This window comes from Setaria italica, chromosome II (assembly GCF_000263155.2).
Source record: "Setaria italica strain Yugu1 chromosome II, Setaria_italica_v2.0, whole genome shotgun sequence".
Lineage (NCBI taxonomy): Eukaryota > Viridiplantae > Streptophyta > Magnoliopsida > Poales > Poaceae > Setaria > Setaria italica.
Window position 1 is genome coordinate 26,929,680 of NC_028451.1, and position 20,383 is coordinate 26,950,062.

General features: G+C 52.4%; 2 protein-coding genes across 2 annotated transcripts; both read left to right on the top strand.

Annotated features, from left to right (window-relative positions):
- Nucleotides 1–7,565: 7,565 nt before the first annotated feature.
- Nucleotides 7,566–8,586, top strand: LOC101758588 (probable glutathione S-transferase GSTU1). The gene has a single exon (XM_004956545.3). The coding sequence runs from the start codon at nucleotides 7,589–7,591 to the stop codon at nucleotides 8,264–8,266; it is 678 nt and encodes a 225-aa protein (XP_004956602.1). The 5' UTR covers nucleotides 7,566–7,588; the 3' UTR covers nucleotides 8,267–8,586.
- A 1,829-nt stretch (nucleotides 8,587–10,415) lies between these two features.
- On the top strand, nucleotides 10,416–12,500 carry LOC101758179 (BURP domain-containing protein 14). The gene has a single exon (XM_004956544.2). It carries the CDS (start codon nucleotides 10,425–10,427, stop codon nucleotides 12,474–12,476), a length of 2,052 nt encoding a protein of 683 aa, XP_004956601.1. The 5' UTR covers nucleotides 10,416–10,424; the 3' UTR covers nucleotides 12,477–12,500.
- The last annotated feature ends 7,883 nt before the right edge of the window (nucleotides 12,501–20,383 follow it).

Below are 20,383 nucleotides of genomic sequence, written 5' to 3' on the forward strand. Positions count from 1 at the left end.
ACGGTTCGCCCGATGAGATCTCCAAAGCACTTGAGCATACATCGCTGGAAGGTAGCCCCCGCGTTTTTGAGGCCGAATGGCATCTTAACGTAACAGTAGGGGCCAAAGGGGGTGATGAAGGAGGTGGCGAGCTGGTCGGCCTCTTTCATCGCGATCTGGTGGTAGCCGGAGTATGCATCGAGGAAGCTGAGTGTTTCGCACCCGGCTGTCGAGTCGACTATTTGATCTATGCGCGGCAAAGGGAACGGATCCTTTGGACACGCTTTGTTGAGACCGGTATAATCGACACACATTCTCCATTTCCCATTCTTTTTCGGTACAAGAACAGGATTGGCCAACCACTCGGGGTGGTGTACTTCCTTGATGAAGCCGGCCGCCAAGAGCTTTTCGAGTTCTTCGCCAATGGCCCTGCGCCTCTCTTCGTCGAAACGGCGCAAGCCCTGCTTCACCGGTTTGGAGCCGGCCCTGATGTTCAGGGAGTGCTCGGCGACTTCCCTTGGGATGCCTGGCATGTCCGAGGGTTTCCACGCAAAAACATCGCTGTTTGCGTGGAGGAAGCCGACGAGTGCGCTTTCCTATTTGGGAGATAGGGTCGCGCTGATTCGCACCACCCCTGTGCTGGAGCAACCGGGATTGAGGGGGACTTCTTTGATACCTTCGGTGGGCTCAAAGGGGGTTCCTGACTGCTTGGCGTCGGAACGGTCCTCAGCGGTTTCCTCAAGCTGGGCTATCATGTCGCCCGAGACGGTGATAGCCGCGGCGTACTCGCAGCACTCGACGTCGCACTCGTATGCTTTCTGGAAGGTCGTGCCGACGGTGATAACTCCGTTGGGTCCCGGCAGCTTGAGCTTGAGGTAGGTGTAGTTGGGGATTGCCATGAACTTCGCGTAGCATGGGCGGCCCAAGATGGCGTGGTAGGTTCCGCGGAAGCCCACCACTTCGAAGGTGAGGACCTCCTTTCTGTAGTTGGAAGGGGTCCCAAATGTGACGGGCAGGTCGATCTGCCCGAGGGGCGTCGCCTGCTTTCCTGGCACAACGCCATGGAAGGGGGCCTTGCTAGGACGGAGACGGGAACGGTCGACTCCCATGGCGTCGAGGGTCTCAGCGTAGAGGAGGTTGAGGCCGCTTCCCCCATCCATGAGTACCTTGGTAAGGCGCGTCGTGCCAATGATGGGGTCGACGACGAGAGGATAGCGCCCTGGGTGCCGGACGCGCCCAGGGTGGTCGGATCTGTCAAAGGTGATGGCCGGCGCGGACCAGTCGAGGAAAGTCGGGGTCGCAGGCTCGGCGGCGTAAACCTCCCGACGCTCTAGCTTGTGTTGGCGCTTGGTGTCGTACGCAGCGGGTCCCCCGAAGATCATGAAGCAGCCGTCCACTTTAGGAAAGCCGTCTTTCTTCTCCTCGTCGCCCTTCTTATCCTCATCGGGTTTCCGTTTCCGATCGCCCTTCACCGGGTTGCCCACGAAGAACCTCTTCATGAGGTTGCAGTCTTTGTAGGCGTGTTTGACGGGGAACTCGTGGTTCGGGCACGGTCCCTCGAGCAGCTTGTCGAAGAAGCCGGGTGTGCCCTCGGGGGGCGGCTGCCCTCGCTTTCGTTCGACTGCGGCCACGAGGGGGGCCTCGCGCCGCTACTTGCTCTTCTTCTTCTGTTGCTGGCGGTTGGAGGTGCCTTCGCCGGCGTCCTCCTCCCGCTTTGTCTTGCCTTTGGAACGATCAAAGATCGCTCCGACAGCCTCTTCGCCGGAGGCATAGCTGGTGGCGATGTTGAGGAGCTCCTCCGTGGTTCGTGGACCTCGGCGCCCTAGTTCGTGGACGAGGGGCCGGCATGAGGTCCCTGCTAGGAAAGCTCCTATGATGTCGGCGTCGGCGACGTTGGAGAGCTCGGTGCGCTTTCTGGAGAAGCGCCGGATGTAATCCTGGAGGGACTCTTCCGCCCCCTGGCGGCAGCTCCGGAGGTCCCAGGAGTTGCCAGGGCGAGTGTATGTCCCTTGGAAGTTTCCTACGAAAACCTCCTTCAGGTCGTTCCAGTTACGAATGCGTCCTGAAGGGATGTGCTCTAGCCAAGCTCTCGTGGAGTCGGCCAGAAACAGAGGCAAGTTGCGGATGATGAACAGGTCATCGTCCGCCCCGCCGGCCTGACATGCGAGCCGGTAATCGCTGAGCCATACTCCAGGGTTGGTCTCCCCCGAGTATTTGGCCACGCTCGTAGGTTGCCGGAAGCGCGGCGGGAAGGGCGCATTCAGGATGCGCGCAGAGAAGGCCCGAGGTCCAGCTGCTCCAGGGCTCGGACTGCGATCCTCCCCGCTGTCGTAGCACCCGCCCCGGTGGACGTGGTAGCCACGGTCTGCCCCGTCCGCCCTGTCCGCGCGGGAACGCCTCCGCGTGTTCAGTGTGTCGCGGGCGTCGCGAACGGGACCGACGCGCTGGTGGATGGACCGGGCCTCGCCTATCGCGAGTGGCGGTGCTCGCTGGGCGGTCGCAGCTGGGTTCGCCTCCGGAAGGGGTTGATGGACAGATTCCCCCCGGCGCTCTGGGGGGGCGCCCTGTGTTGCCTTACTGGCATTCTGGCCGCATCGTCGAGACGCCGAACTTTCCGCCTGCTGGACGGCGGCGCACTCGAGTAGGTTACGCATCTCTTGGCGCGCCCGTCGCTCCTCAGGCGTCGCTGGCTCGGGGAGCTGTCGGAGCAGCACCGCCGCGGCGGCAACGTTCTGACTGGCACGGGCAAAGAGCGGTGGGCGCTCTCCATCCGCACAGATGCGTTCCTGGACGTCGCGCGCTCGTTGTCGTGCTCCCCCCTCGTGGTGGGGGTGCTCTACTTCTCGGCGTGCGCCCAGGTGCTCTTCCGGCAGTAGAGAGCCCTCTGGCGCCCTGGGCAGGGCCCCAGTCGTAGCTGCGGTGCGCGAAGGGGGAGGCCGTTGCCTCCCCTCGGCGCCCTCGCCGTTGGACCCCTCGGAGTGCGCGTCAGCCATGAAGCACTCGCGCGAGGGGTCTGGATTCTCGTTACTAGAGCTAGCGTCGGAGGCTGCCCTTGCCACGCCTACGAGCGCGTCGCTTGCGGGCGACGTGGCGAGGGACCGCGTTATGAGGCGGCCATGAGCCCCCGCGGCGTTGCGTAGCCCGAAGAGCCATCCTTCCGGTGAGGCCCTTCCGGCTGGCGTCCGGCCGCTCGTCGTCGTCGTCCTGACGGTGGTGCCGAAGGCAGCCGGACGAGCGGGCAGGACGTGAATAGGGATCAGCTCGATCCCGTTCCCGGTGGCCAAAAAGTCCAGGCTCCCGAAGCGGATCAGGGAGCCCGGAGCGAAGCTACGATCGCAATTGGCCATCTGAGACTTGGTGATGTACGCGCAAAGGTCCCCTACCTGGCGCGCCAACTGTCGTTGTCAAGATCAGCGGATCAGGACTTAGACTAGTGAATTTCTTTTATGCGCGTGAGCCTCAGATGGTTGCACGGGAGACACGGATTAGACTGGTTCGGGCAAAGGGAGCCCTACGTCCAGTATCGAGGGTGCTCGTGTTGCCCGCGCGGGGATTCTGTAGTAGGGGGTTACAGACGGGCGAGAGAGGGACTGGTCCCAAGTCTCTTGTGCCCTAGGAGAAGTATTGATCTTTCTAGATGCCGATCCCCCTTCCCCCGGCTCTAGTTCCGCCTTTTATATTGCAAGGGGCCGGCCGGAGTTACAATTGGGAACCGGGTAAAAGGTAAAGAGTGAGAAGGTAAAAAGGTCTGGCGGAAAGGAGGGCAGGGACCCATGGCGCCCGATGCCCTGCCGACCCTGAACGCGTGCCGTCGTGCATGCTCGAAGGGGTCGCCGCCGGATGCCAAGTGTTGCAGCTCCTCGCAGGTAGCTACTTCAACGTTCGTAGGTATCAGGATAGATCATGATGAGGGGGTTTCGTCGTCACCTTGCCGTCCGTTAGGGAGGACGGTGGATACCGCCGCTCTGACGATGGTTTGTAGAGGGGGAGCTCCACGCTTGTACTGCCGCTTGCGCGGGGCCCGAGGGCGTGCGGAGCCCGAGGACGGGGCTGTCCCTTACTCCGCTCCGGTCGCCGCAGGTCATGAGTACTTTGTGACGAATGGGAGCTGGCCGCTAGTACTGTAGCTCATACAGGATGGTTGTGCACGGGTACTTGCGCCGGGTCGCGTGGGGGGCGCGGTCGCCCTGCGCTCTGCCTTCTCTGCGGCGCATTTATGGTGAGGCCGACGGGGGGCCCCACCGGATTTGTCTTGTCTACGCGGAGCGTATCCGAGGAGGATTCTGACCCGTGGGCCTTAGCGTGTCCGACTCCTTCGCTCGGGGTCGGGCGAGGCGGAACTTTTGTGATATGGGGTTGGGGGCTCCCGACCCTGGGAACGCGGTCGGTCGAGGCGGAGACCCTACGGAGGGGGGTCGGGTGTTCCCGGTTCTGGCGCTAGGGTCGGTCGAGGCGGAGACTTGGCCATACTTTGGTGGGCTTGGGCCTCCATGTTTGCTTCTTCAAGCTGTGCATTAGGGGGCCGTTAATATTTCCCCCCGGCACTTAGGTTTCGGTTACGGCCTTATGGATGAGCCGTTAACCCCTTGGGTGCTTCCGTGTGGACTAGTCAGTCTTAGCTAAGGTGGGTAATGGCTTTGTTAGGATCCGCACCGGCACTAAGGTGATCGTGCTACGGTACCTTACTTGTGGGAAAAGTGTACAACCTCTGCAGAGTTAAAACCTATCCGGGTAGCTGCGTCCACAGCATTGGACAAGTTACGGCTTGGTCACATAACTAGCACTTGGGAATGGATGGTTTCATGGTGTGTGTGTTGGATTTTGGAAGTGTTCGGCAGTTGTGCCGTGAGCTATGGCGGACGGGGAGTCCGATAGAAATAAAATTTGGATCCTTTATGTAGGATCAACCCCACTCAATATTTCGGTTACTAAAGGAAAAGCTTTGCAAAACTCTTTTGGAAAATGAACCCGTGCATGTGTGGAAAATCTAGCTTTATTGCAAATGAACCTTAGCCTATCCTTGCTATATCCTGTGCATATTCTTGATTGTATCCCCCTCCGTGGATGGAGTTGGACTTGTTGAGTACTTTTGTACTCACCCTTGCTTCGTTGCTACAGAGGAAGACCCGGACTTCGTCGCCGAGGACTTTGAGTAGGAGGTTGTGTCCGCACCCAACGCTGCCTGTGGTGTTAGCCTTCGCAAGATGCTTCTGCTGCCGTGTAGTCCTGAGTGCTGTCTTTAGGCAGTTGCTTGGTTAGCCGCTGTTATTTATTTGCTTCTTATCGCTGCGTGGCTTTCATACCCACTCCCTCGGGAGTTGTAGGGTAACTGAATTATCTGTTGAATAAATGTGCTATCAGCCTCCTGGGACTGATATTTGCAACACATTTAGTCTCTACTTATGTGGGGACGCTTCAACGGTTAAGGCCCTGTTTGGATAGCAAGTGCTAAACTTTAGCACCCTGAGGGTGCTAAAGTTTAGCTAGAGCTGTTTGGATAGTACGCTAAATTTTAGCACATTGATTTATAAAAGATATTTATACCCCTCTGCTCTTGTACTCCACTCAAGACATCAAGCAAGCTCCAAATCGTTCGCCGCGCCGGAGGAGAACAAGCTGGACTAGAAGGCCCCACCGCCGCCGCCGGCACCATCGCCCCCCGCACCCCAACCGCCGCCTCCACCGCCCCCACCGCCAAAGAGGTCCCCGATGCTACCACCGAACCCGCCAAACGAACCGAGGAGGAAGACCGCGCCAGACGAGGCGATGAAGAAGGCGGCGTCGATCTTAGCAGCCTTGGAGAAGAGGGTAAACACCGCGGGGAGTTCAATTCTGGGCTTGTCGCCGCTGTGCTGCACGCCGGTCGAAGCGGAGGCGCGTATGGCTGAGGAGGAGGTGCCTCCCCGCCACAGACGAGCGGCGGATTCGTACCTGGCGTTGGTGGCGGGGCCGGGTGGAGGAGGCGAGGAAGGCGGAGTAGGGGGGGCCGACGGAGGCGGTGTCGCGGGCAGGCAGAGGCGCGAGGTCGGGCGGAGGAGGTAGGGCCGGCGGAGGCAGCGTGGCCAATCGGAGGAGGCAGGCGGCGGGATCCTACACAGGAGGGGAGAGAGGGGGGAAACTGTGTGAAAAAGTGGAGAGGGGGATCACTTTTAGCACTATTAGCACCCTTTAGCACCCCTTGGATGTGCTAATGAAAATGGGTGTGCTAAACTTTAGCACACCACTTTTAGCACACTTGTTTAGATGTTCAAGTGCTAAAAGTGTGCTAAAAATATAGTGCTAAATTTTAGCACTGTAGGGGTGTTTGGATCCCCGAGCTAAATTTTAGCCCCTATCACATCGAATGTTTGACACTAATTAGGAGTATTAAACATAGGCTAATTACAAAATCAATTTCACAACCCCTAGGCTAAATCGCGAGACGAATCTATTAAACCTAATTAGTCCATAATTTGACAATATGGTGCTACAGTAAACATTTGCTAATGATGGATTAATTAGGCTTAATAGATTCGTCTCGCGATTTAGCCTAGGAGTTCTGCAATTAGTTTTGCAATTAGCTCATGTTTAGTCCTCCTAATTAGCATCCGAATATTCAACGTGACACGGACTAAACTTTAGCTCCAGGATCCAAACACCCCCTGTGTATCGTTGTTTAGCGGTTCCCGGTGCGGACAACCTGAGCCTCTATAGCGGACCCTAGCCTGCCGAGGCGCAGCGTCCAGCACACGGCGCGTCGCTCGCCGCCTGCCGCCACGCGTGGGCCTCTGCGCGTCCGTGGCCAGCGCCACCCCCTCCCACGCGCAGATCAGCAGATGATCCTACAGGATCAGGTGGGGAAAAGAGAAGGAAAGGAGAACGGGACGGGAGAGGAGAAGGATAGAGAAGACACAGCGCGTGAACAGTTATCGGGCGGGCCCACCCACGTGCGCCGACCGCGCATCGGTCGCGACGAGCGCTGCGCGCGACCGATGGTTGAACTTAGGGGGTGTTTGGGAACACCCTATTAAAGTTTAACACCTGCACATCGGATGTTTGGATGCTAATTAGCAGTACTAAATATAAGCTAATTACAAAACTAATTGCACAGATGGAGTATAATTCACGAGACGAATCTATTAAGCCTAATTAGTCCATGATTTGACAATGTGGTGCTACAGTAACCATTTGCTAATGATGGATTAATTAGGCTTAATAGATTCGTCTCGCGAATTAGCACAAGGTTCTGCAATTAGTTTTATAATTAGCTTATGTTTACTCCTAATTAGCATTCGAATATCCGATGTGACAAAGTTTAGCACCTCGTATGCAAACAGCCCGTTACGTTAGCCCGATCAGCGACTGCAGCAGCTGCGTTGGAACGCTGGCGTCAGCCTCTATGGCATCCCGCTGCCCGGACCCTGATCCTCTGTGGCCGGTGCGGCTGCTGTCTAACGTTGTAGGCACTAATAATCCGTTGTGCACTTGCACGATCTCAGAGGCAATTCGTGACGCAAGCCGTGACACTTGAGCCAAGCTCTTTTCCGGCCTCCCCTTCCCTATAAATTCGAGCCTTTCTCCACACGGTCACACCAAGACGAGAAACAAGACACCACAAAGCAAATCAGCAATGGCGGGGGAGAAGGAGGAGGGTCTGCAGCTGCTGGACTTGTGGGTGAGCCCGTTCGCGCAGCGCTGCCGCATCGCGCTGGCGGAGAAAGGCCTGGCGTACGAGCCCCTGGAGCAGGACCTCTCCAACAAGGGCGACCTCCTCCTCCGCGCCAACCCCGTCCACAAGAAGGTCCCCGTGCTCCTCCACGGCGGCCGCCCCGTCTGCGAGTCCCTCGTCATCCTCCAATACCTCGACGAGGCGTTCCCGGAGACCCCCGCCCTGCTCCCCTCCGATCCGCACGCGCGCGCGCACGCCAGGTTCTGGGCGGACTACGCGGACTGGAAGGTGTTCGAGTGCGGGACCCGGCTGTGGAAGCGCAAGGCGGGGTCGGAGCTGCAGCTGCAGGCGCGGAGGGAGATGGTGGAGGCCCTGCGGATCCTGGAGGCCGAGCTCGGGGACAAGCCCTACCTCGCCGGCGAGGCGTTCGGGTTCGTCGACCTCGCCATCGTCCCGTTCGCGGCGTGGTTCCTCGGCTACGGGCGCCTCGGGGAGTTCAGCGTCGAGGAGGTGTGCCCGAGACTGGCGGCGTGGGGGGAGCGGTGCGGCGAGAGGGAGAGCGTTGCCAGGAGCCTGCACCCGCCGGAGAAGGTGTACGAGTTCATCGGCTATCTCAAGGACAAGTACGGTGACAAGTAGTAGAGCGACGACGGATCCGTCACGATGCAAGTCGATGGTTTCTTTCTTGATTTGGTGTTGTGGTTGGTTATTGTTCATCGATTTGGTTAGAGTCCGCGAAGACGGGACGGCAGCACCAAATGTCCAAGCTAGTTTGCCTCTACTCTCCATGTGTGCTGGAACTGAATAAAGGATCTTCGTCAGTGCTCTGTTCTTGTGGTTGGCCATTGTTCATCGTTAGGTTGAGTATGCAATTCTTTTATTTTTTGTTGCGAAATTAGGTTGAGTATGTTCGTGCGTGCAAAAGCTGACTGAACAAATTAAGGATTTTTGGCTGCATAGCTTAAGCTTAGTATTATAGCATGGCTAGCTGACGGCCAAAGCTGCTTATTACTTTTCAGTTTTCGCACTCCGCTCTGATCATGATCGTGATAGGGATGAACTCCAGACCCCTCTCCATAAGCAAAAAAGCTATGGGACCAATCTTGGAGGTCCACTTGGCCCAGAAGACACTGCCACGTATGTCAAAAAGCTATCTGACTTTAACGAGACAATCTTGCTTTTTCGGTGAACAAAGTATGTCAAATTTTACGTGCACTTGTTCCAGGAAAACAAATTGTATGCACCTACCTGGCTACCATACAACATTGGACATCTGCTAAAAGAATACTACTGTGTCTTCAGTATACCTTGAGTTATGGGTTGAAGACCGAAAGGTCTCCCTCCACCTTTGCCAGCGCTTCCTCTAATGCAAATTGGACGAGATGGACAAATAACATGAAACTAATATGCGGTATTGCCATCTATTTGGGATTAAATCTTATAGCAGGGTCACAAGAAAAAAACCCCCACAGTTTAACCATCTCGTATGCAACAGTTGAAGTTATGTGGGTACAAACCTTGCTCGGTTAGTTAGGTGTTCAAAGTCCAAAAGTGGCACGCATCTGGCGTGATAATATTTGTGCACCTACATCTCAGCTAATTTAATCTTTCATGCCAGAAACAAACATATTGGGGTGGATACCACTTTGTTTGAGAAAGAGAACATTTTCTATCTACCAGTGATCAAGCTATTAGAACAATTGTGGGAACAATATCAATATGATACGTTGTGATTGAGGGGAGTGTTAAGAGAATATCTTCTTCAGGTAATAAACCATGTTGATCCTGTCATAGCTATAGATAGTAGTCCTAATTAGAACCAACCTAGGAGGAACTGGACGGTTTTTTCATTAAGAAGAAGAAAATAGGCATCCAAATTCAAGCTAGAGAGGGCTTAAACCTAGCTTAACCAGTTGAGCTAGGCTCACTTCCGGCTATAGATAGTAGTCCTGCATCATTGTATCAATATTAGTGCACGTATGATAATCAATCACAGATTGTATCCTTACTATGTAAAGCCATGTCAAGAACTGTTCTTGAATCTTATCGATATACTTATGCAGCCTCTTAAGGAAGGTGAGAACGCTTACCCATCTACTCTCACAGATTGGACTTCTGCTTAACCGTGCAAATAATCCTCAAGCCAACTCCACGAAGCCCGCGACTCTAAGAGCAGGTTCATGCGTTCACCATGCAGACTGCAAATTCGAATGCCCAAGCTGAGGGTGTTTGGATATAGGGCTAAACTTTAGCCCGGTCACGTCGGATGTTCGGATACTAATTAGGAGGATTAAATATGAGCTAATTACAAAACTAATAGCAGAATCCCTAGGCTAAATCACGAGACGAATCTATTAAGCCTAATTAATCCATCATTAGCGAATGATTACCGTAGCACCACATTGTCAAATCATGGACTAATTAGGCTTAATAGATTCGTCTCACGATTTAGCCTAGGGGTTGTGCAATTAGTTTTGTAATTAAACTACATTTAATATTCCTAATTAATATCCAAACATACGATGTGACAGGGGCTAAAATTTAGCCCGTCTTCCAAACACCCTAGTCTGAACAGAGTAACAACATCTCTTCTGATTTCTGATTCCTCCAATGCAGAAAAAAATTGCATGGCATCAGTGTGCCGGTACGAATTCCAGCGCTACCACGTCCCAAACTCGCTCACCTATTTCACACATCACGCCCCTTCTCCCTCCCTCCGAACTTATCCACTCCTATAAATCTCCCTCTACATCGCAACTCCTCGCTTCCAAACCCCTGGCAACAACTTGCAACAACAATGGCGTCCCCTCGCTGCGCTCACCTCCTCCTGACCATCACCATTCTGCTGCAACTCTGCCATCTGGCTCGGGCAATGCCACTACCTTCACCTTCACCGTCGTCAAACGCCGCCTCCCCGTCCGCTCCTCCGGCACCGCCCGTGCCGGCGCTACCACGAGGCTTGCCACGGATCATACCGGCGTGGTCGATGCCGCCGGTGAATCCGTTCACGGCGAAGGCGGCGTTCATCCGGTACTGGAACCGGAAGGTGCGCAGCAACCGCCCGCACCCGGCCTTCTTCTTCGCCAAGCTCTCCCCGCTCTCGGCCCCCGACGCCGCCGCGTTCTCCACCCTCGCCTCCGCGGGGAAGCTGGCCTCCCGCATCCGCGACTTCTGCGCGGCGGCGTCGCTGCTCTGCCCCTCGACCCCCGCGGCGTCCTGGTCGGCGTCGTCCTCGTCCGTGGAGGACGGCGCAGCGGGCACCGCCTCCTCCGGCGGTGGCGCCGGCTCCGCGGCGCCGTTCAAGAACTACGAGAACGGCAACTTCAGCAGCTACGGAAACAGCGGCGGAGGCGGCGCAGACCAGTTCGCGGCGTACTCGAGCGGGAAGAGCGGCCCAGTCGACTCGTTCAAGCGCTACGGCAAGGGCTCGCTGGGGCGGAACGACTCCTTCACCAACTACGAGGCGGGGGGCAACGTCGGGACGTCCAGCTTCAGCTCGTACACCACCGGCGCCACCGGTGGTGCCGGGGAGTTCGCCGGGTACGCCGGGCAGACCAACACGGTGGCGGCGACCTTCGCCACCTACGACTCCGGCGGCAACGGGCGAGCGCACGAGTTCACGGCGTACGCGCAGGACGCCAACTCCGGCGTGGAGGGCTTCACAAGCTACGGCAAGGCCGCGAACGCCGCCGCCGAGTCCTTCAAGACCTACGGCAACAACTCCAACACGGTCGCCTCCGGCTTCATCAACTACGGCGAGAAGGCGAACGGCCTCAACGACACGTTCGCGTCCTACGGCCTCGACGGGAACGCCCCCGAGAACACGTTCCGTAGCTACGCCTCCGGCAGCAACGCCGCCGTCGACGACTTCAAGGGGTACAGGGACGCGGCCAACATTGGCGACGATAGCTTCACGTCCTACGCGAGCAACGCCAACGGCGCGGAGGCCGGCTTCGACAGCTACGGCAAGTCGACTAACCCCGGGAGCGTGTCGTTCAAGGGCTACGGCCAGGGCTCCAACCCCAACCACCGCATCGGGTTCACGCATTACTCCGGCGACAACACGACGTTCAAAGCGTACTCCAACGAAGGCGTCGAGTTCAAGGAGTACCAGAACATGTCCAAGATGGAGGTGTCCAAGACAGCTGCGGGGGTAGAGGCTACCGGACATCGGCTGCCGAAGTGGTCGCCGGGGCCAGGGAAGTTCTTCCGGGAGCGCGACCTCATGACGGGCAACCGAATGCCAATGCCGGACATCGCCGACAAGTTGCCGCACCGCGCGTTCCTGCCGAGGGACATCGCCGCGAAGATACCGTTCGAGGAGGGCGCCGTGTCGGCGCTGTTCGGCGCGCCGCCGGGCACGGCGATGCGGCAGGTGGTGGCGTCGACGGTGGCCGAGTGCGCGCGCGCGCCGAGCCGTGGCGAGACGAAGCGGTGCGCGACGTCGGCGGAGGACATGGTGGACTTCGCGGTGGAGATGCTGGGCAGCAGCAACATCGCGGTGCGCAGCACGGAGTCGACGGCGGGCAGCGGCCGGGACGTCCGGCTGGGCAAGATCACGGGCGTCGCCGGCGGCGGCGTGACCCGGTCCGTGTCGTGCCACCAGAGCCTGTTCCCGTACCTGGTGTACTACTGCCACTCGGTGCCGCGCGTCAGGCTGTACGAGGCCGACATCCTGGACGTGGACTCCAACCGGAGGATCAACCACGGCGTGGCCATCTGCCACCTCGACACGTCCGACTGGAGCCCCAACCATGGCGCGTTCGTCGCGCTCGGTGGGAAGCCCGGCGAGATCGAGGTGTGCCACTGGATCTTCGAGGGGGACATGACCTGGACCCTTGTTGATTGATGGCATCCCCGACCGCTAGATTTGGCTTAGCTGTTTCTGCTTAATCTCGATTAAAGAAATGCTTAATTCTGCTTACTTTTTTATCTTTCCATTTAGAAAGATTTTTGGGACTTGTTGCTAATATAAATATGTTTTCTATTGTCGATCAAATTGACTTCAGCGCAGCGAATAAGATTAAGAAACAATGTTGAATAGGTCAAAATCTCTTGTAGGTGAAAGTGGTGGTTTGAAAGCACCTTGTGCATGCTAAACCACGTAGCACATCAAGTGTTATTAGTATGCAACGAGTTTGTTTCCTAACCTTGATTACGGTAACGGAACCATGATCTTGTTGAACAACAATACATCTACCCCCTGCTACCATGTAGCTCGCGAAGCTGGGCTTTGTCCTCAAGTATGCATAGCTAGTTGTTGCAACAAAATAGTATCTGCTTGTCAACAGCGAAACGTCCTCTCTCTCCAATATGTTTTGTGTGCGTGTGCGTATTTATAGGGATGCGCATATATGCAAATATTTATTTTAGTACTCTTCACTCCGATAGAAAAGGGAGTGATGTGTTTCAAAAAAAAAATAAAAAAGTAGTCGACGAAGCAAAAAAGGTTCATCCATTTAGTTTTGATAACTACTTTCGCACCTAAATTAGGCATGGTTTGGAGAGCGGTTTATTTATGGCACCATTGTATAGGGCTATGTCAATGTTTAAATCATTATTTATAAAAAAAAATACTGTTTGAATATTTTTTTAAATTAACCAGACAAGAGAGCTACTGATTTATATTAAAAAAAGATAAAATCAGTACTGGGCAAACGACAAATACGGAAACACTACAATGGCTACAACAACCCAATATCAAGCAAGCCAAACCCACATGAGCGGCATGTCTCTAAACCCCTCGACTAACCAAACACTGCGAAGGACTTAAGGACCTCACAACTTATCAGACCCATGCTAACAAAAAATTAAGGCAAGGATGCAGTTCAAAAAACTTGGACACTTTGTAACTGCGTATAGTAATTTTTTTACGGAACCGGTAGGGGAGGCCCTACCCATATTTTTGTATATATAAAAAAGAGTGCATGTACATATTAGAAAGCTTTAATCCTAACAGACAACTCAGCCAATTGGTTATTTTCTCCTTGATGGCTGGTTTGGTCCTTAGGGTGACCAGCCGAAGCTCCTATACAAAGCATGCTTGCCAATGGGCAAAGGAAAGAGATCCTCCGTAATAGACGATGCTGTTTCTATGTCACCATAAAGCCCAAGCTGCTACAATCACAATCTCTCTGAAGATGGTTGAAGCAAAACGCTCTCTTGCCTGAATTATCATGTCCAAAATAGGAAAGACTGTAATTTCAGTGAATGTCCATGAAGAACCAAAACGGTCAGTATAAATTCCAAACCACCGCTCTCGTACTCTAAGTTATGATAATTATCGACCGTTCCGGTTCTGGTAAAACATAAAAGTGATCCAATATGCGACTTGAAGGACACGATCGATTGTGGATTTTGCTATGCATGTTGACGGCAGTTAGCATGTCAGTTTGAACCGCAAGCGCACGATCAGTTTTAGTTTTTCCATTAGAGTATTCTCTCAAGGTTTATAAATCCGTGGAAATAAGGTCACATGATCTAGACTAACTAAGCATCAGGAAATATGATTCTAGTTGCAAGATGATTGTGAATAAAGATGAATAGATATGAGTAGATACGAAGCATGAGCAGATATGAACAAGAGGTAACTCATCTAGAGCAAAGCCTAAACTATGCATATGTTGTAGTTCTAGCTAGATGGCAAGCAAACACATGCTACTCATTCAAAGCATCTTTAAACCACCAGCTCCGGTCTGACTCCTGAAAACCACCATCTTACACAACATCAGATCCTGTCACGATCCTGCCTATCAACGCAAGCAGTCTAAGGGCATGAACATAAATCATATGTCTAGTTGTTATGATAGATCATGCATGCAATTCTAGTCACCATGACTATAAGAACACCCTATGCAATCTACTACGTCAATAGACTGGAATAAGCAAACTCATAATAGGAGAAATCATAAAAGGAGACATATAGACCACTATTGAATCGGAACCAATCTATTACTTCACCATGAATTATTGTTCATCACAAGATCTCCACCGAGGCCATACCCTCAACTTGTGAATCCTAGCTCCAGAACTCTGGTGTGTATCTTCCTCGCAGGGTGATCACGCCGGCCAGAGCCTAGCCTAAGCTAGCCTCCAGACAACTGCACAGCCTCAGCTCTCTATAGATGGTTGTCCCTCAAGTTCCTTGACTTCTTCTGCTTCGAATCTGAATTCCCCTCCCATGGGGGCGCCTAGGGGGTCATATTTATACCCTTTGGAAGCCTTGGGGCGTACTCCACCTTCCCTTGCGTGAGCTTCTTCCTTGAGAGTTAAGCAACCTTAGTTTCCATAAAATCTAACTTGACTAGAATTTCCTTTTACGCAACCCATTCTTCCCAACGTCATATCTCCCACGTCCGGACTCCAAATAGGGCAAATCCGGTGCCTAAATTGTGTATCAAAAAAAGATCTCCAACTTTGGTATGCATTGCTTTCCCTGGAAACGAAGAAGGTTCCCAAAATAGCGTTGCAAGATAATCTGTTTGATTTCGGACTTCTCTGCGCAGCAGGTATTTCGGGGGCCATATCTCCTAGCTCTATAATCCAAATTATGCTTTCCATATGTTCAAATCAAAGCTCTCGACAATGTCTACAACTTTGGTAGTCAAAATTTCTTCATTAGAGGTTGTTTAGGTCTCCAAATCTTCATTGAAAAATCACTATCTGAGCTGCGTGAATATCTCTAGGGTTGATTTGATCTCGTGGATAACTTTCCAAAACTCTAATTTCTTCATGCTTAAGTCTCCTCCGATGTTCTGGAACCTTATTTTCACTTGCATGTGGGCCTGGCACGATGATAACCTCAGGATACGGATGGATCTTGATAACTTTCCAAAGTGTCGCTTGCCTTCATCTTGATCCCGAAGTCAACTTGCCATATCTTGTGAAACTCAGCCTCTAAGTCATCTTGGAGGAGTCCTCGTGGAAGATGAGCATGAATGGGGCCTGGGGAACCCTAGGCTGATCGACCTGAGCTCCATAGGCCGATCGGCCTAGGCCCTTTTTGGGGCCTCTAGCCTTCGTCTTTCTCTGGATCGTTGCTTGTCCCGAGCCTCATCCAATTATGCTCCAATTTAGTCCAATTTTCTACAAAAATAGAATGTCCTCCAAAATACCATGCATATGCGAAAATGGCCTAATTATTGAGTATGATCAATAGTTACGATATCATTTGTATGCCAATATTGAAGATAAACAGGGGTTTAAGGGTGTAAATAACGAGCGTCAACAATGCCCCCATGCTTAAACCTTGCTCGTCCTCGAGCAATTCTTCAATAGAAATCAGCAATGCCTTATAGTGTTAACCTTGCACTTAATCATACATTATCACCTTGCACTTAATCATACATAGCAAGACATGATGCTCCATTTAGATGTTCAATTAATATTAAAGTTGTAGCTAGCTTATCATTATGGAGGATAGACATTTTTCAACGATGAAAAGCCACAAAGAAATTAGACTATTGCTTTCAAATTTAAATCAACTTCAGAACTTTTCTTTCAACGGAGCACAATTTTCAAAAAGGAGCTTGTCGGTGTTTTAGACCAGCAACCCGCCTAGGGGTACCCTAGGTGGTCTTTTGTGCGGTAAGGGCCGTTGAGAATCAAGGAGTCGATGGTGATGCAAGGAACATGATTTAGATAGGTTTGGGCTGCTAGATCGCGTAATAACCTACGTCCTGTGAGTTGATTGTATTGATCTTGGATGAGTTGTAGTTGTTGTCTTTGACGGGGTCCCTGCCCGCCCTTATATACTCGTTAGGGCAGGGTTACAAGTTTGAATCCTAGTCAGGTACGATTATAGAGTTCTACTCGGTGTAGACCGAGTAGTTTCTATTATGCACACCTGACTAGTCCGAGTGGGATACGCTTCTTGCCACGTATCCCCCTAGTCTTGATTGAGTCCGAGTATGTCCCTTAGTAGGCCGCACAGGGCCTACTCGTAGGCCTGGGATGCATGCCCGACAAGCCCCCGAGTACTTTGTAGTCGTGCGTCACCGTTCTAAGTACTTTGAGGCCTACATCCGAGTAGTTCGTCGTAGTGGTTGTAGTGTTCAAAGTACTCGAGTACTATCGCGTGTCTGGAAGGTACTCTTCTTTTACTTCGAGTTGCTTCTGTTCTGAAAAATTATATGCTAGTGCGATGACAATCGCACTCCATATGGAGTAGCCCCCGAGCCTTAGTTTGAGTCGAAGAGTCAAGCTTAGGGTCAAATCTGCTTTCTATCTGTTTCTCTTTAATATTCTGAAAAAGAAAACTTTGTCCATCGGGTACAGTATCCGCAGCCCCCGAGCACTTAGGCAATTTTTTGTTGTCGATGAAGTTGTCAAACCCTTTGATTTGAGTAGCCGTTGGATATTATGGCAATAAATCTGGTTTATATATGACCGTTGCGTAACTGACGCTTGGAATCCATAGGTGAAGGAGATATAACGGGAGAGCCCCCTTATGGTTAGGGTTACGTTTCATTGTAGCAGATTTGTTTTGTCCCTTCCCCCTTTTTTTTCTGTTCCTCGTCATGCCGTCACAATTTTCCAGTGCCGCCACCGCCATTGCTGTTTTGCTTTGAGAGAGATCAGAGGTTGACTCCACTTTTCTTTGCTGTGGCCGAGATCGTTTGATGCGCACCAAGAAAATGGGGAAGAAACTCGAGAAAACTCAGGGCCAAGCTGCGGCAGCGGGTAAGTTGAGATCCAAATTGAAGAAGGGGAAGGAACTAGTGCTGCTGGCATCGAAGGTTGGTCCGACGAATCAGACTGCGCCTCCACCGTCTGGGATCACATGGCAGAATTCTGTGATGAAGGAGGTGGCTGTTCAAGCGCTAGTTGATGCCAAACTTCTCTAGCCGAAGGAGGTACTCGAGTGGAGGCCTGCTTTTGGTAACGTGTGGCAGTTTGAGGAGCATTCGAATGAGACTATCATGCTTGCCCACTTTATCGAGAGAGGACTGGCAGTGCCTACTTCCGACTTCTTCAGAGGTATTCTTGAGTACTATAAACTCCAGTTGGTTCACTTGAACCCCAATGGCGTACTCCATATCTCTATCTTCGTACATTTGTGTGAAGTATACCTGGGTGTCCCTCCTAGTCTTCAGTTGTTTAGGAAGCTGTTTCGCTGTAAGCCACAGCCCAGCGCGATTAGGACAGAGGTATTTGGAGGTGCCGGGTTCTAGCTTAGGAACTCGGGCACTTATCTTGACTACAATCTGACTGACTCGCATGGTGACTGGAAGAGAAAATGGTTTTATATCAGGAATCATAACCCTTCTTTGCCGGTAGTCACTGGTCATGCACCGAAGCACGCGGAGAATTGGGTGAGCGAGCCTGAAGATACTTCTGAGATTGATAACTTGATGAGTCAGATTGCTGAGTTGAAGTCGCTGGGCTTGACTGGTATTAATGTGGCTACCAGTTTTCTTAAGAGGAGGGTTCAGCCGTTGCAGCAGTGGGCTCACTCGGGTTCGGAGTACTCGAGATTTAATGATCCGTCGCGTATGTTTCCTGATGATATATCTGATGATGACGTGAAGGTGCTGTTAACAAAGTTCTTCAGGAATTATCAGGGAGTACCGGTTATCCCTGGAGCTCTTCGCCAATTTGATGCTTGGTATGCGCCACAAGAGGTATGTTCTTTTGCTTGACTTGTATTTGTCGAGATGTTGAGATATCTTTGAGTAACAACTCTTTTTCAGTCCCGAGTTCTCTTCAGCTATCTGGCGCATTCTGAGGAGGAGTTAGTTGTTGAGGAATCAGAAGATGAGCCTTCTCCTCCTGCGAAGAAACGTCGAGTAGTTCGGAAGAGGCCTGCTGTGAAGTCTGTTTTGACCTCGATTTTGACTCATGAGAGGTCACAGAGTACCAAGGTATGCAGTCGTGCATTCATTGGTAACTTTTGGTAGAGTTATCCTGTATCCTTTGATGATTTTAGTTGCCTGAGAAGGTTGTCGATGCGGCCCTTGGTGGTGATGAGGCTACTTCTGATGAGGTAGTCGCGACTGCCAAGGATGATGTTGGTGTTGCATCTGTTGAAGAGTTGCCGATGGGGGTGCCGCTAGTAGGTTCTGGAGCAGCCCCCAAGCCAGCAGTCCCGACCCCGTCAGCTACCGAGTTGCCGGTCCCTGACCAGGTAGTTTTAGGTTTGCCTTCTGGGGTGGCGGATGCTGCGAAGGGAGGATCGCCAGTGATTGCTGCTGGCTCTTTATTGTCCAATGTGATCGCTAGTGGTGAGCTTTTCCCTGACTATCTTCGTTAGTTCAAAATTGTTGTAGTCTTAACCTTGTCTTTGCAGGACTTGGCGAAGATATCACACCTTCAGCTGATCCTGTGGTGCCGAGTACTCGGCCGCCTGTTGCCGAGAAGAAGCTCGTGCGATTGCCGCCACGGTCATCTCGGTAAGTTTTTTTGAATCTTTGTAATGTATCCTCGAATTTTCCTAAAAGGCGTGTGATGATTTTATATTTTGATGTAGGGATGCTGAGAACACTATCCCTGTAGAGACAGGAGTGGAGTCTTGTCCTTCGACTACTCTTTCTGCTCCCTTGGTTGATTTGTCTGTTGATGATGTATCCGAGGTTGATACTAGTCATCTTGGTGCCACCATGTCCATGCTTCAAGAAGTAATCCGCTCAGTGGAGGATCCTGCGGCTCCTTCGGGTTCTGGTGGTGTACCTTCTTCGACGTCTACTGGTGGTGTTCTGGCTTTGATTGATGTGGCTAAGGTCAAAGAGGCAGGTGCACTAGGTATGTAGTCGGGATACTGGTGTTGTAGTCGTTGTATTGTGCTGACTAATGTATGTCATTTCAGGTACAGCCTTGGGTACAGCTCCAGAGCCTCATGTTGTAAAGAGTGATGATGGTCCAGTACATGAGCTTCCGTCGGAGTCGGAGTTTCGGAGAGTTATCCAGAGCTTTCAGGTGTGTTGTTTCTTTTGTCTGACTATTTTTTGCTGAAGACTTGACAATTTGCTTTTATTTGCAGGATCTTTATGATAGGGCTCAAAGGAATGCCTGGGCCCTTTAGGAGCGAAATGACTCTGTGCAGCGGCTGGCACAATTGGAGCAAGAGTGCACCCGTCCCAGTGAATCCTTGAAGGTTCATGAGGATGCTGCGAAGTCGTTCGCCGTTGAGCAGAGGGATCATGAGGTTTTGCAAGAGAAGTTGGAGAGCCGTTATAAGTCATTGAACAAGAAGTATCAAGGTGAGTACTTGCTATTCTTCGAGTATGTTCGACTGTACTCGGGGTTTTTGAACTTGTTGGTTTTTGTAGAGCTCAAGAGGAAAGAGGCTGTTGCGAGTAGCCAACTCCTTGATTGGAGGAACGCTCATGACCGAGTAGCTGACGAGGCTAATCGTCTTCGGGCATCACTGGCTGAAGCACAGGCTGCATGCAAGCATCAGAGAGATAGGAAGAAGCAAAATGGAGTTATGCTTGCTATGGCCATGGTAGCCTGTAGGGATCATGGCCGGACCATAGGAAGGCTTCGAGGCGAGCTCCAAGAGTTGACTGATGCTGCTCAAGATTTTATTAATATCGTTGCTCCTCTTGAGGACGACGCAGAGCCCCGTTCACTGGTCGAGTGGTTGAAGGCTGCTCCGGGCAAGGTTGTTGTGCAAGGCTGTTTGTAAACAAGTCCTTGCGGTGGTCAAGTCTTATTACCTACGGGCAGATTTGACGGCGGCTGGTGACGGCGTTGCTCGTAACTGCACGGAGGAAGCTTATGCGCAATACCTCAAGGAGGCTGAGCCAATCGCTTCAA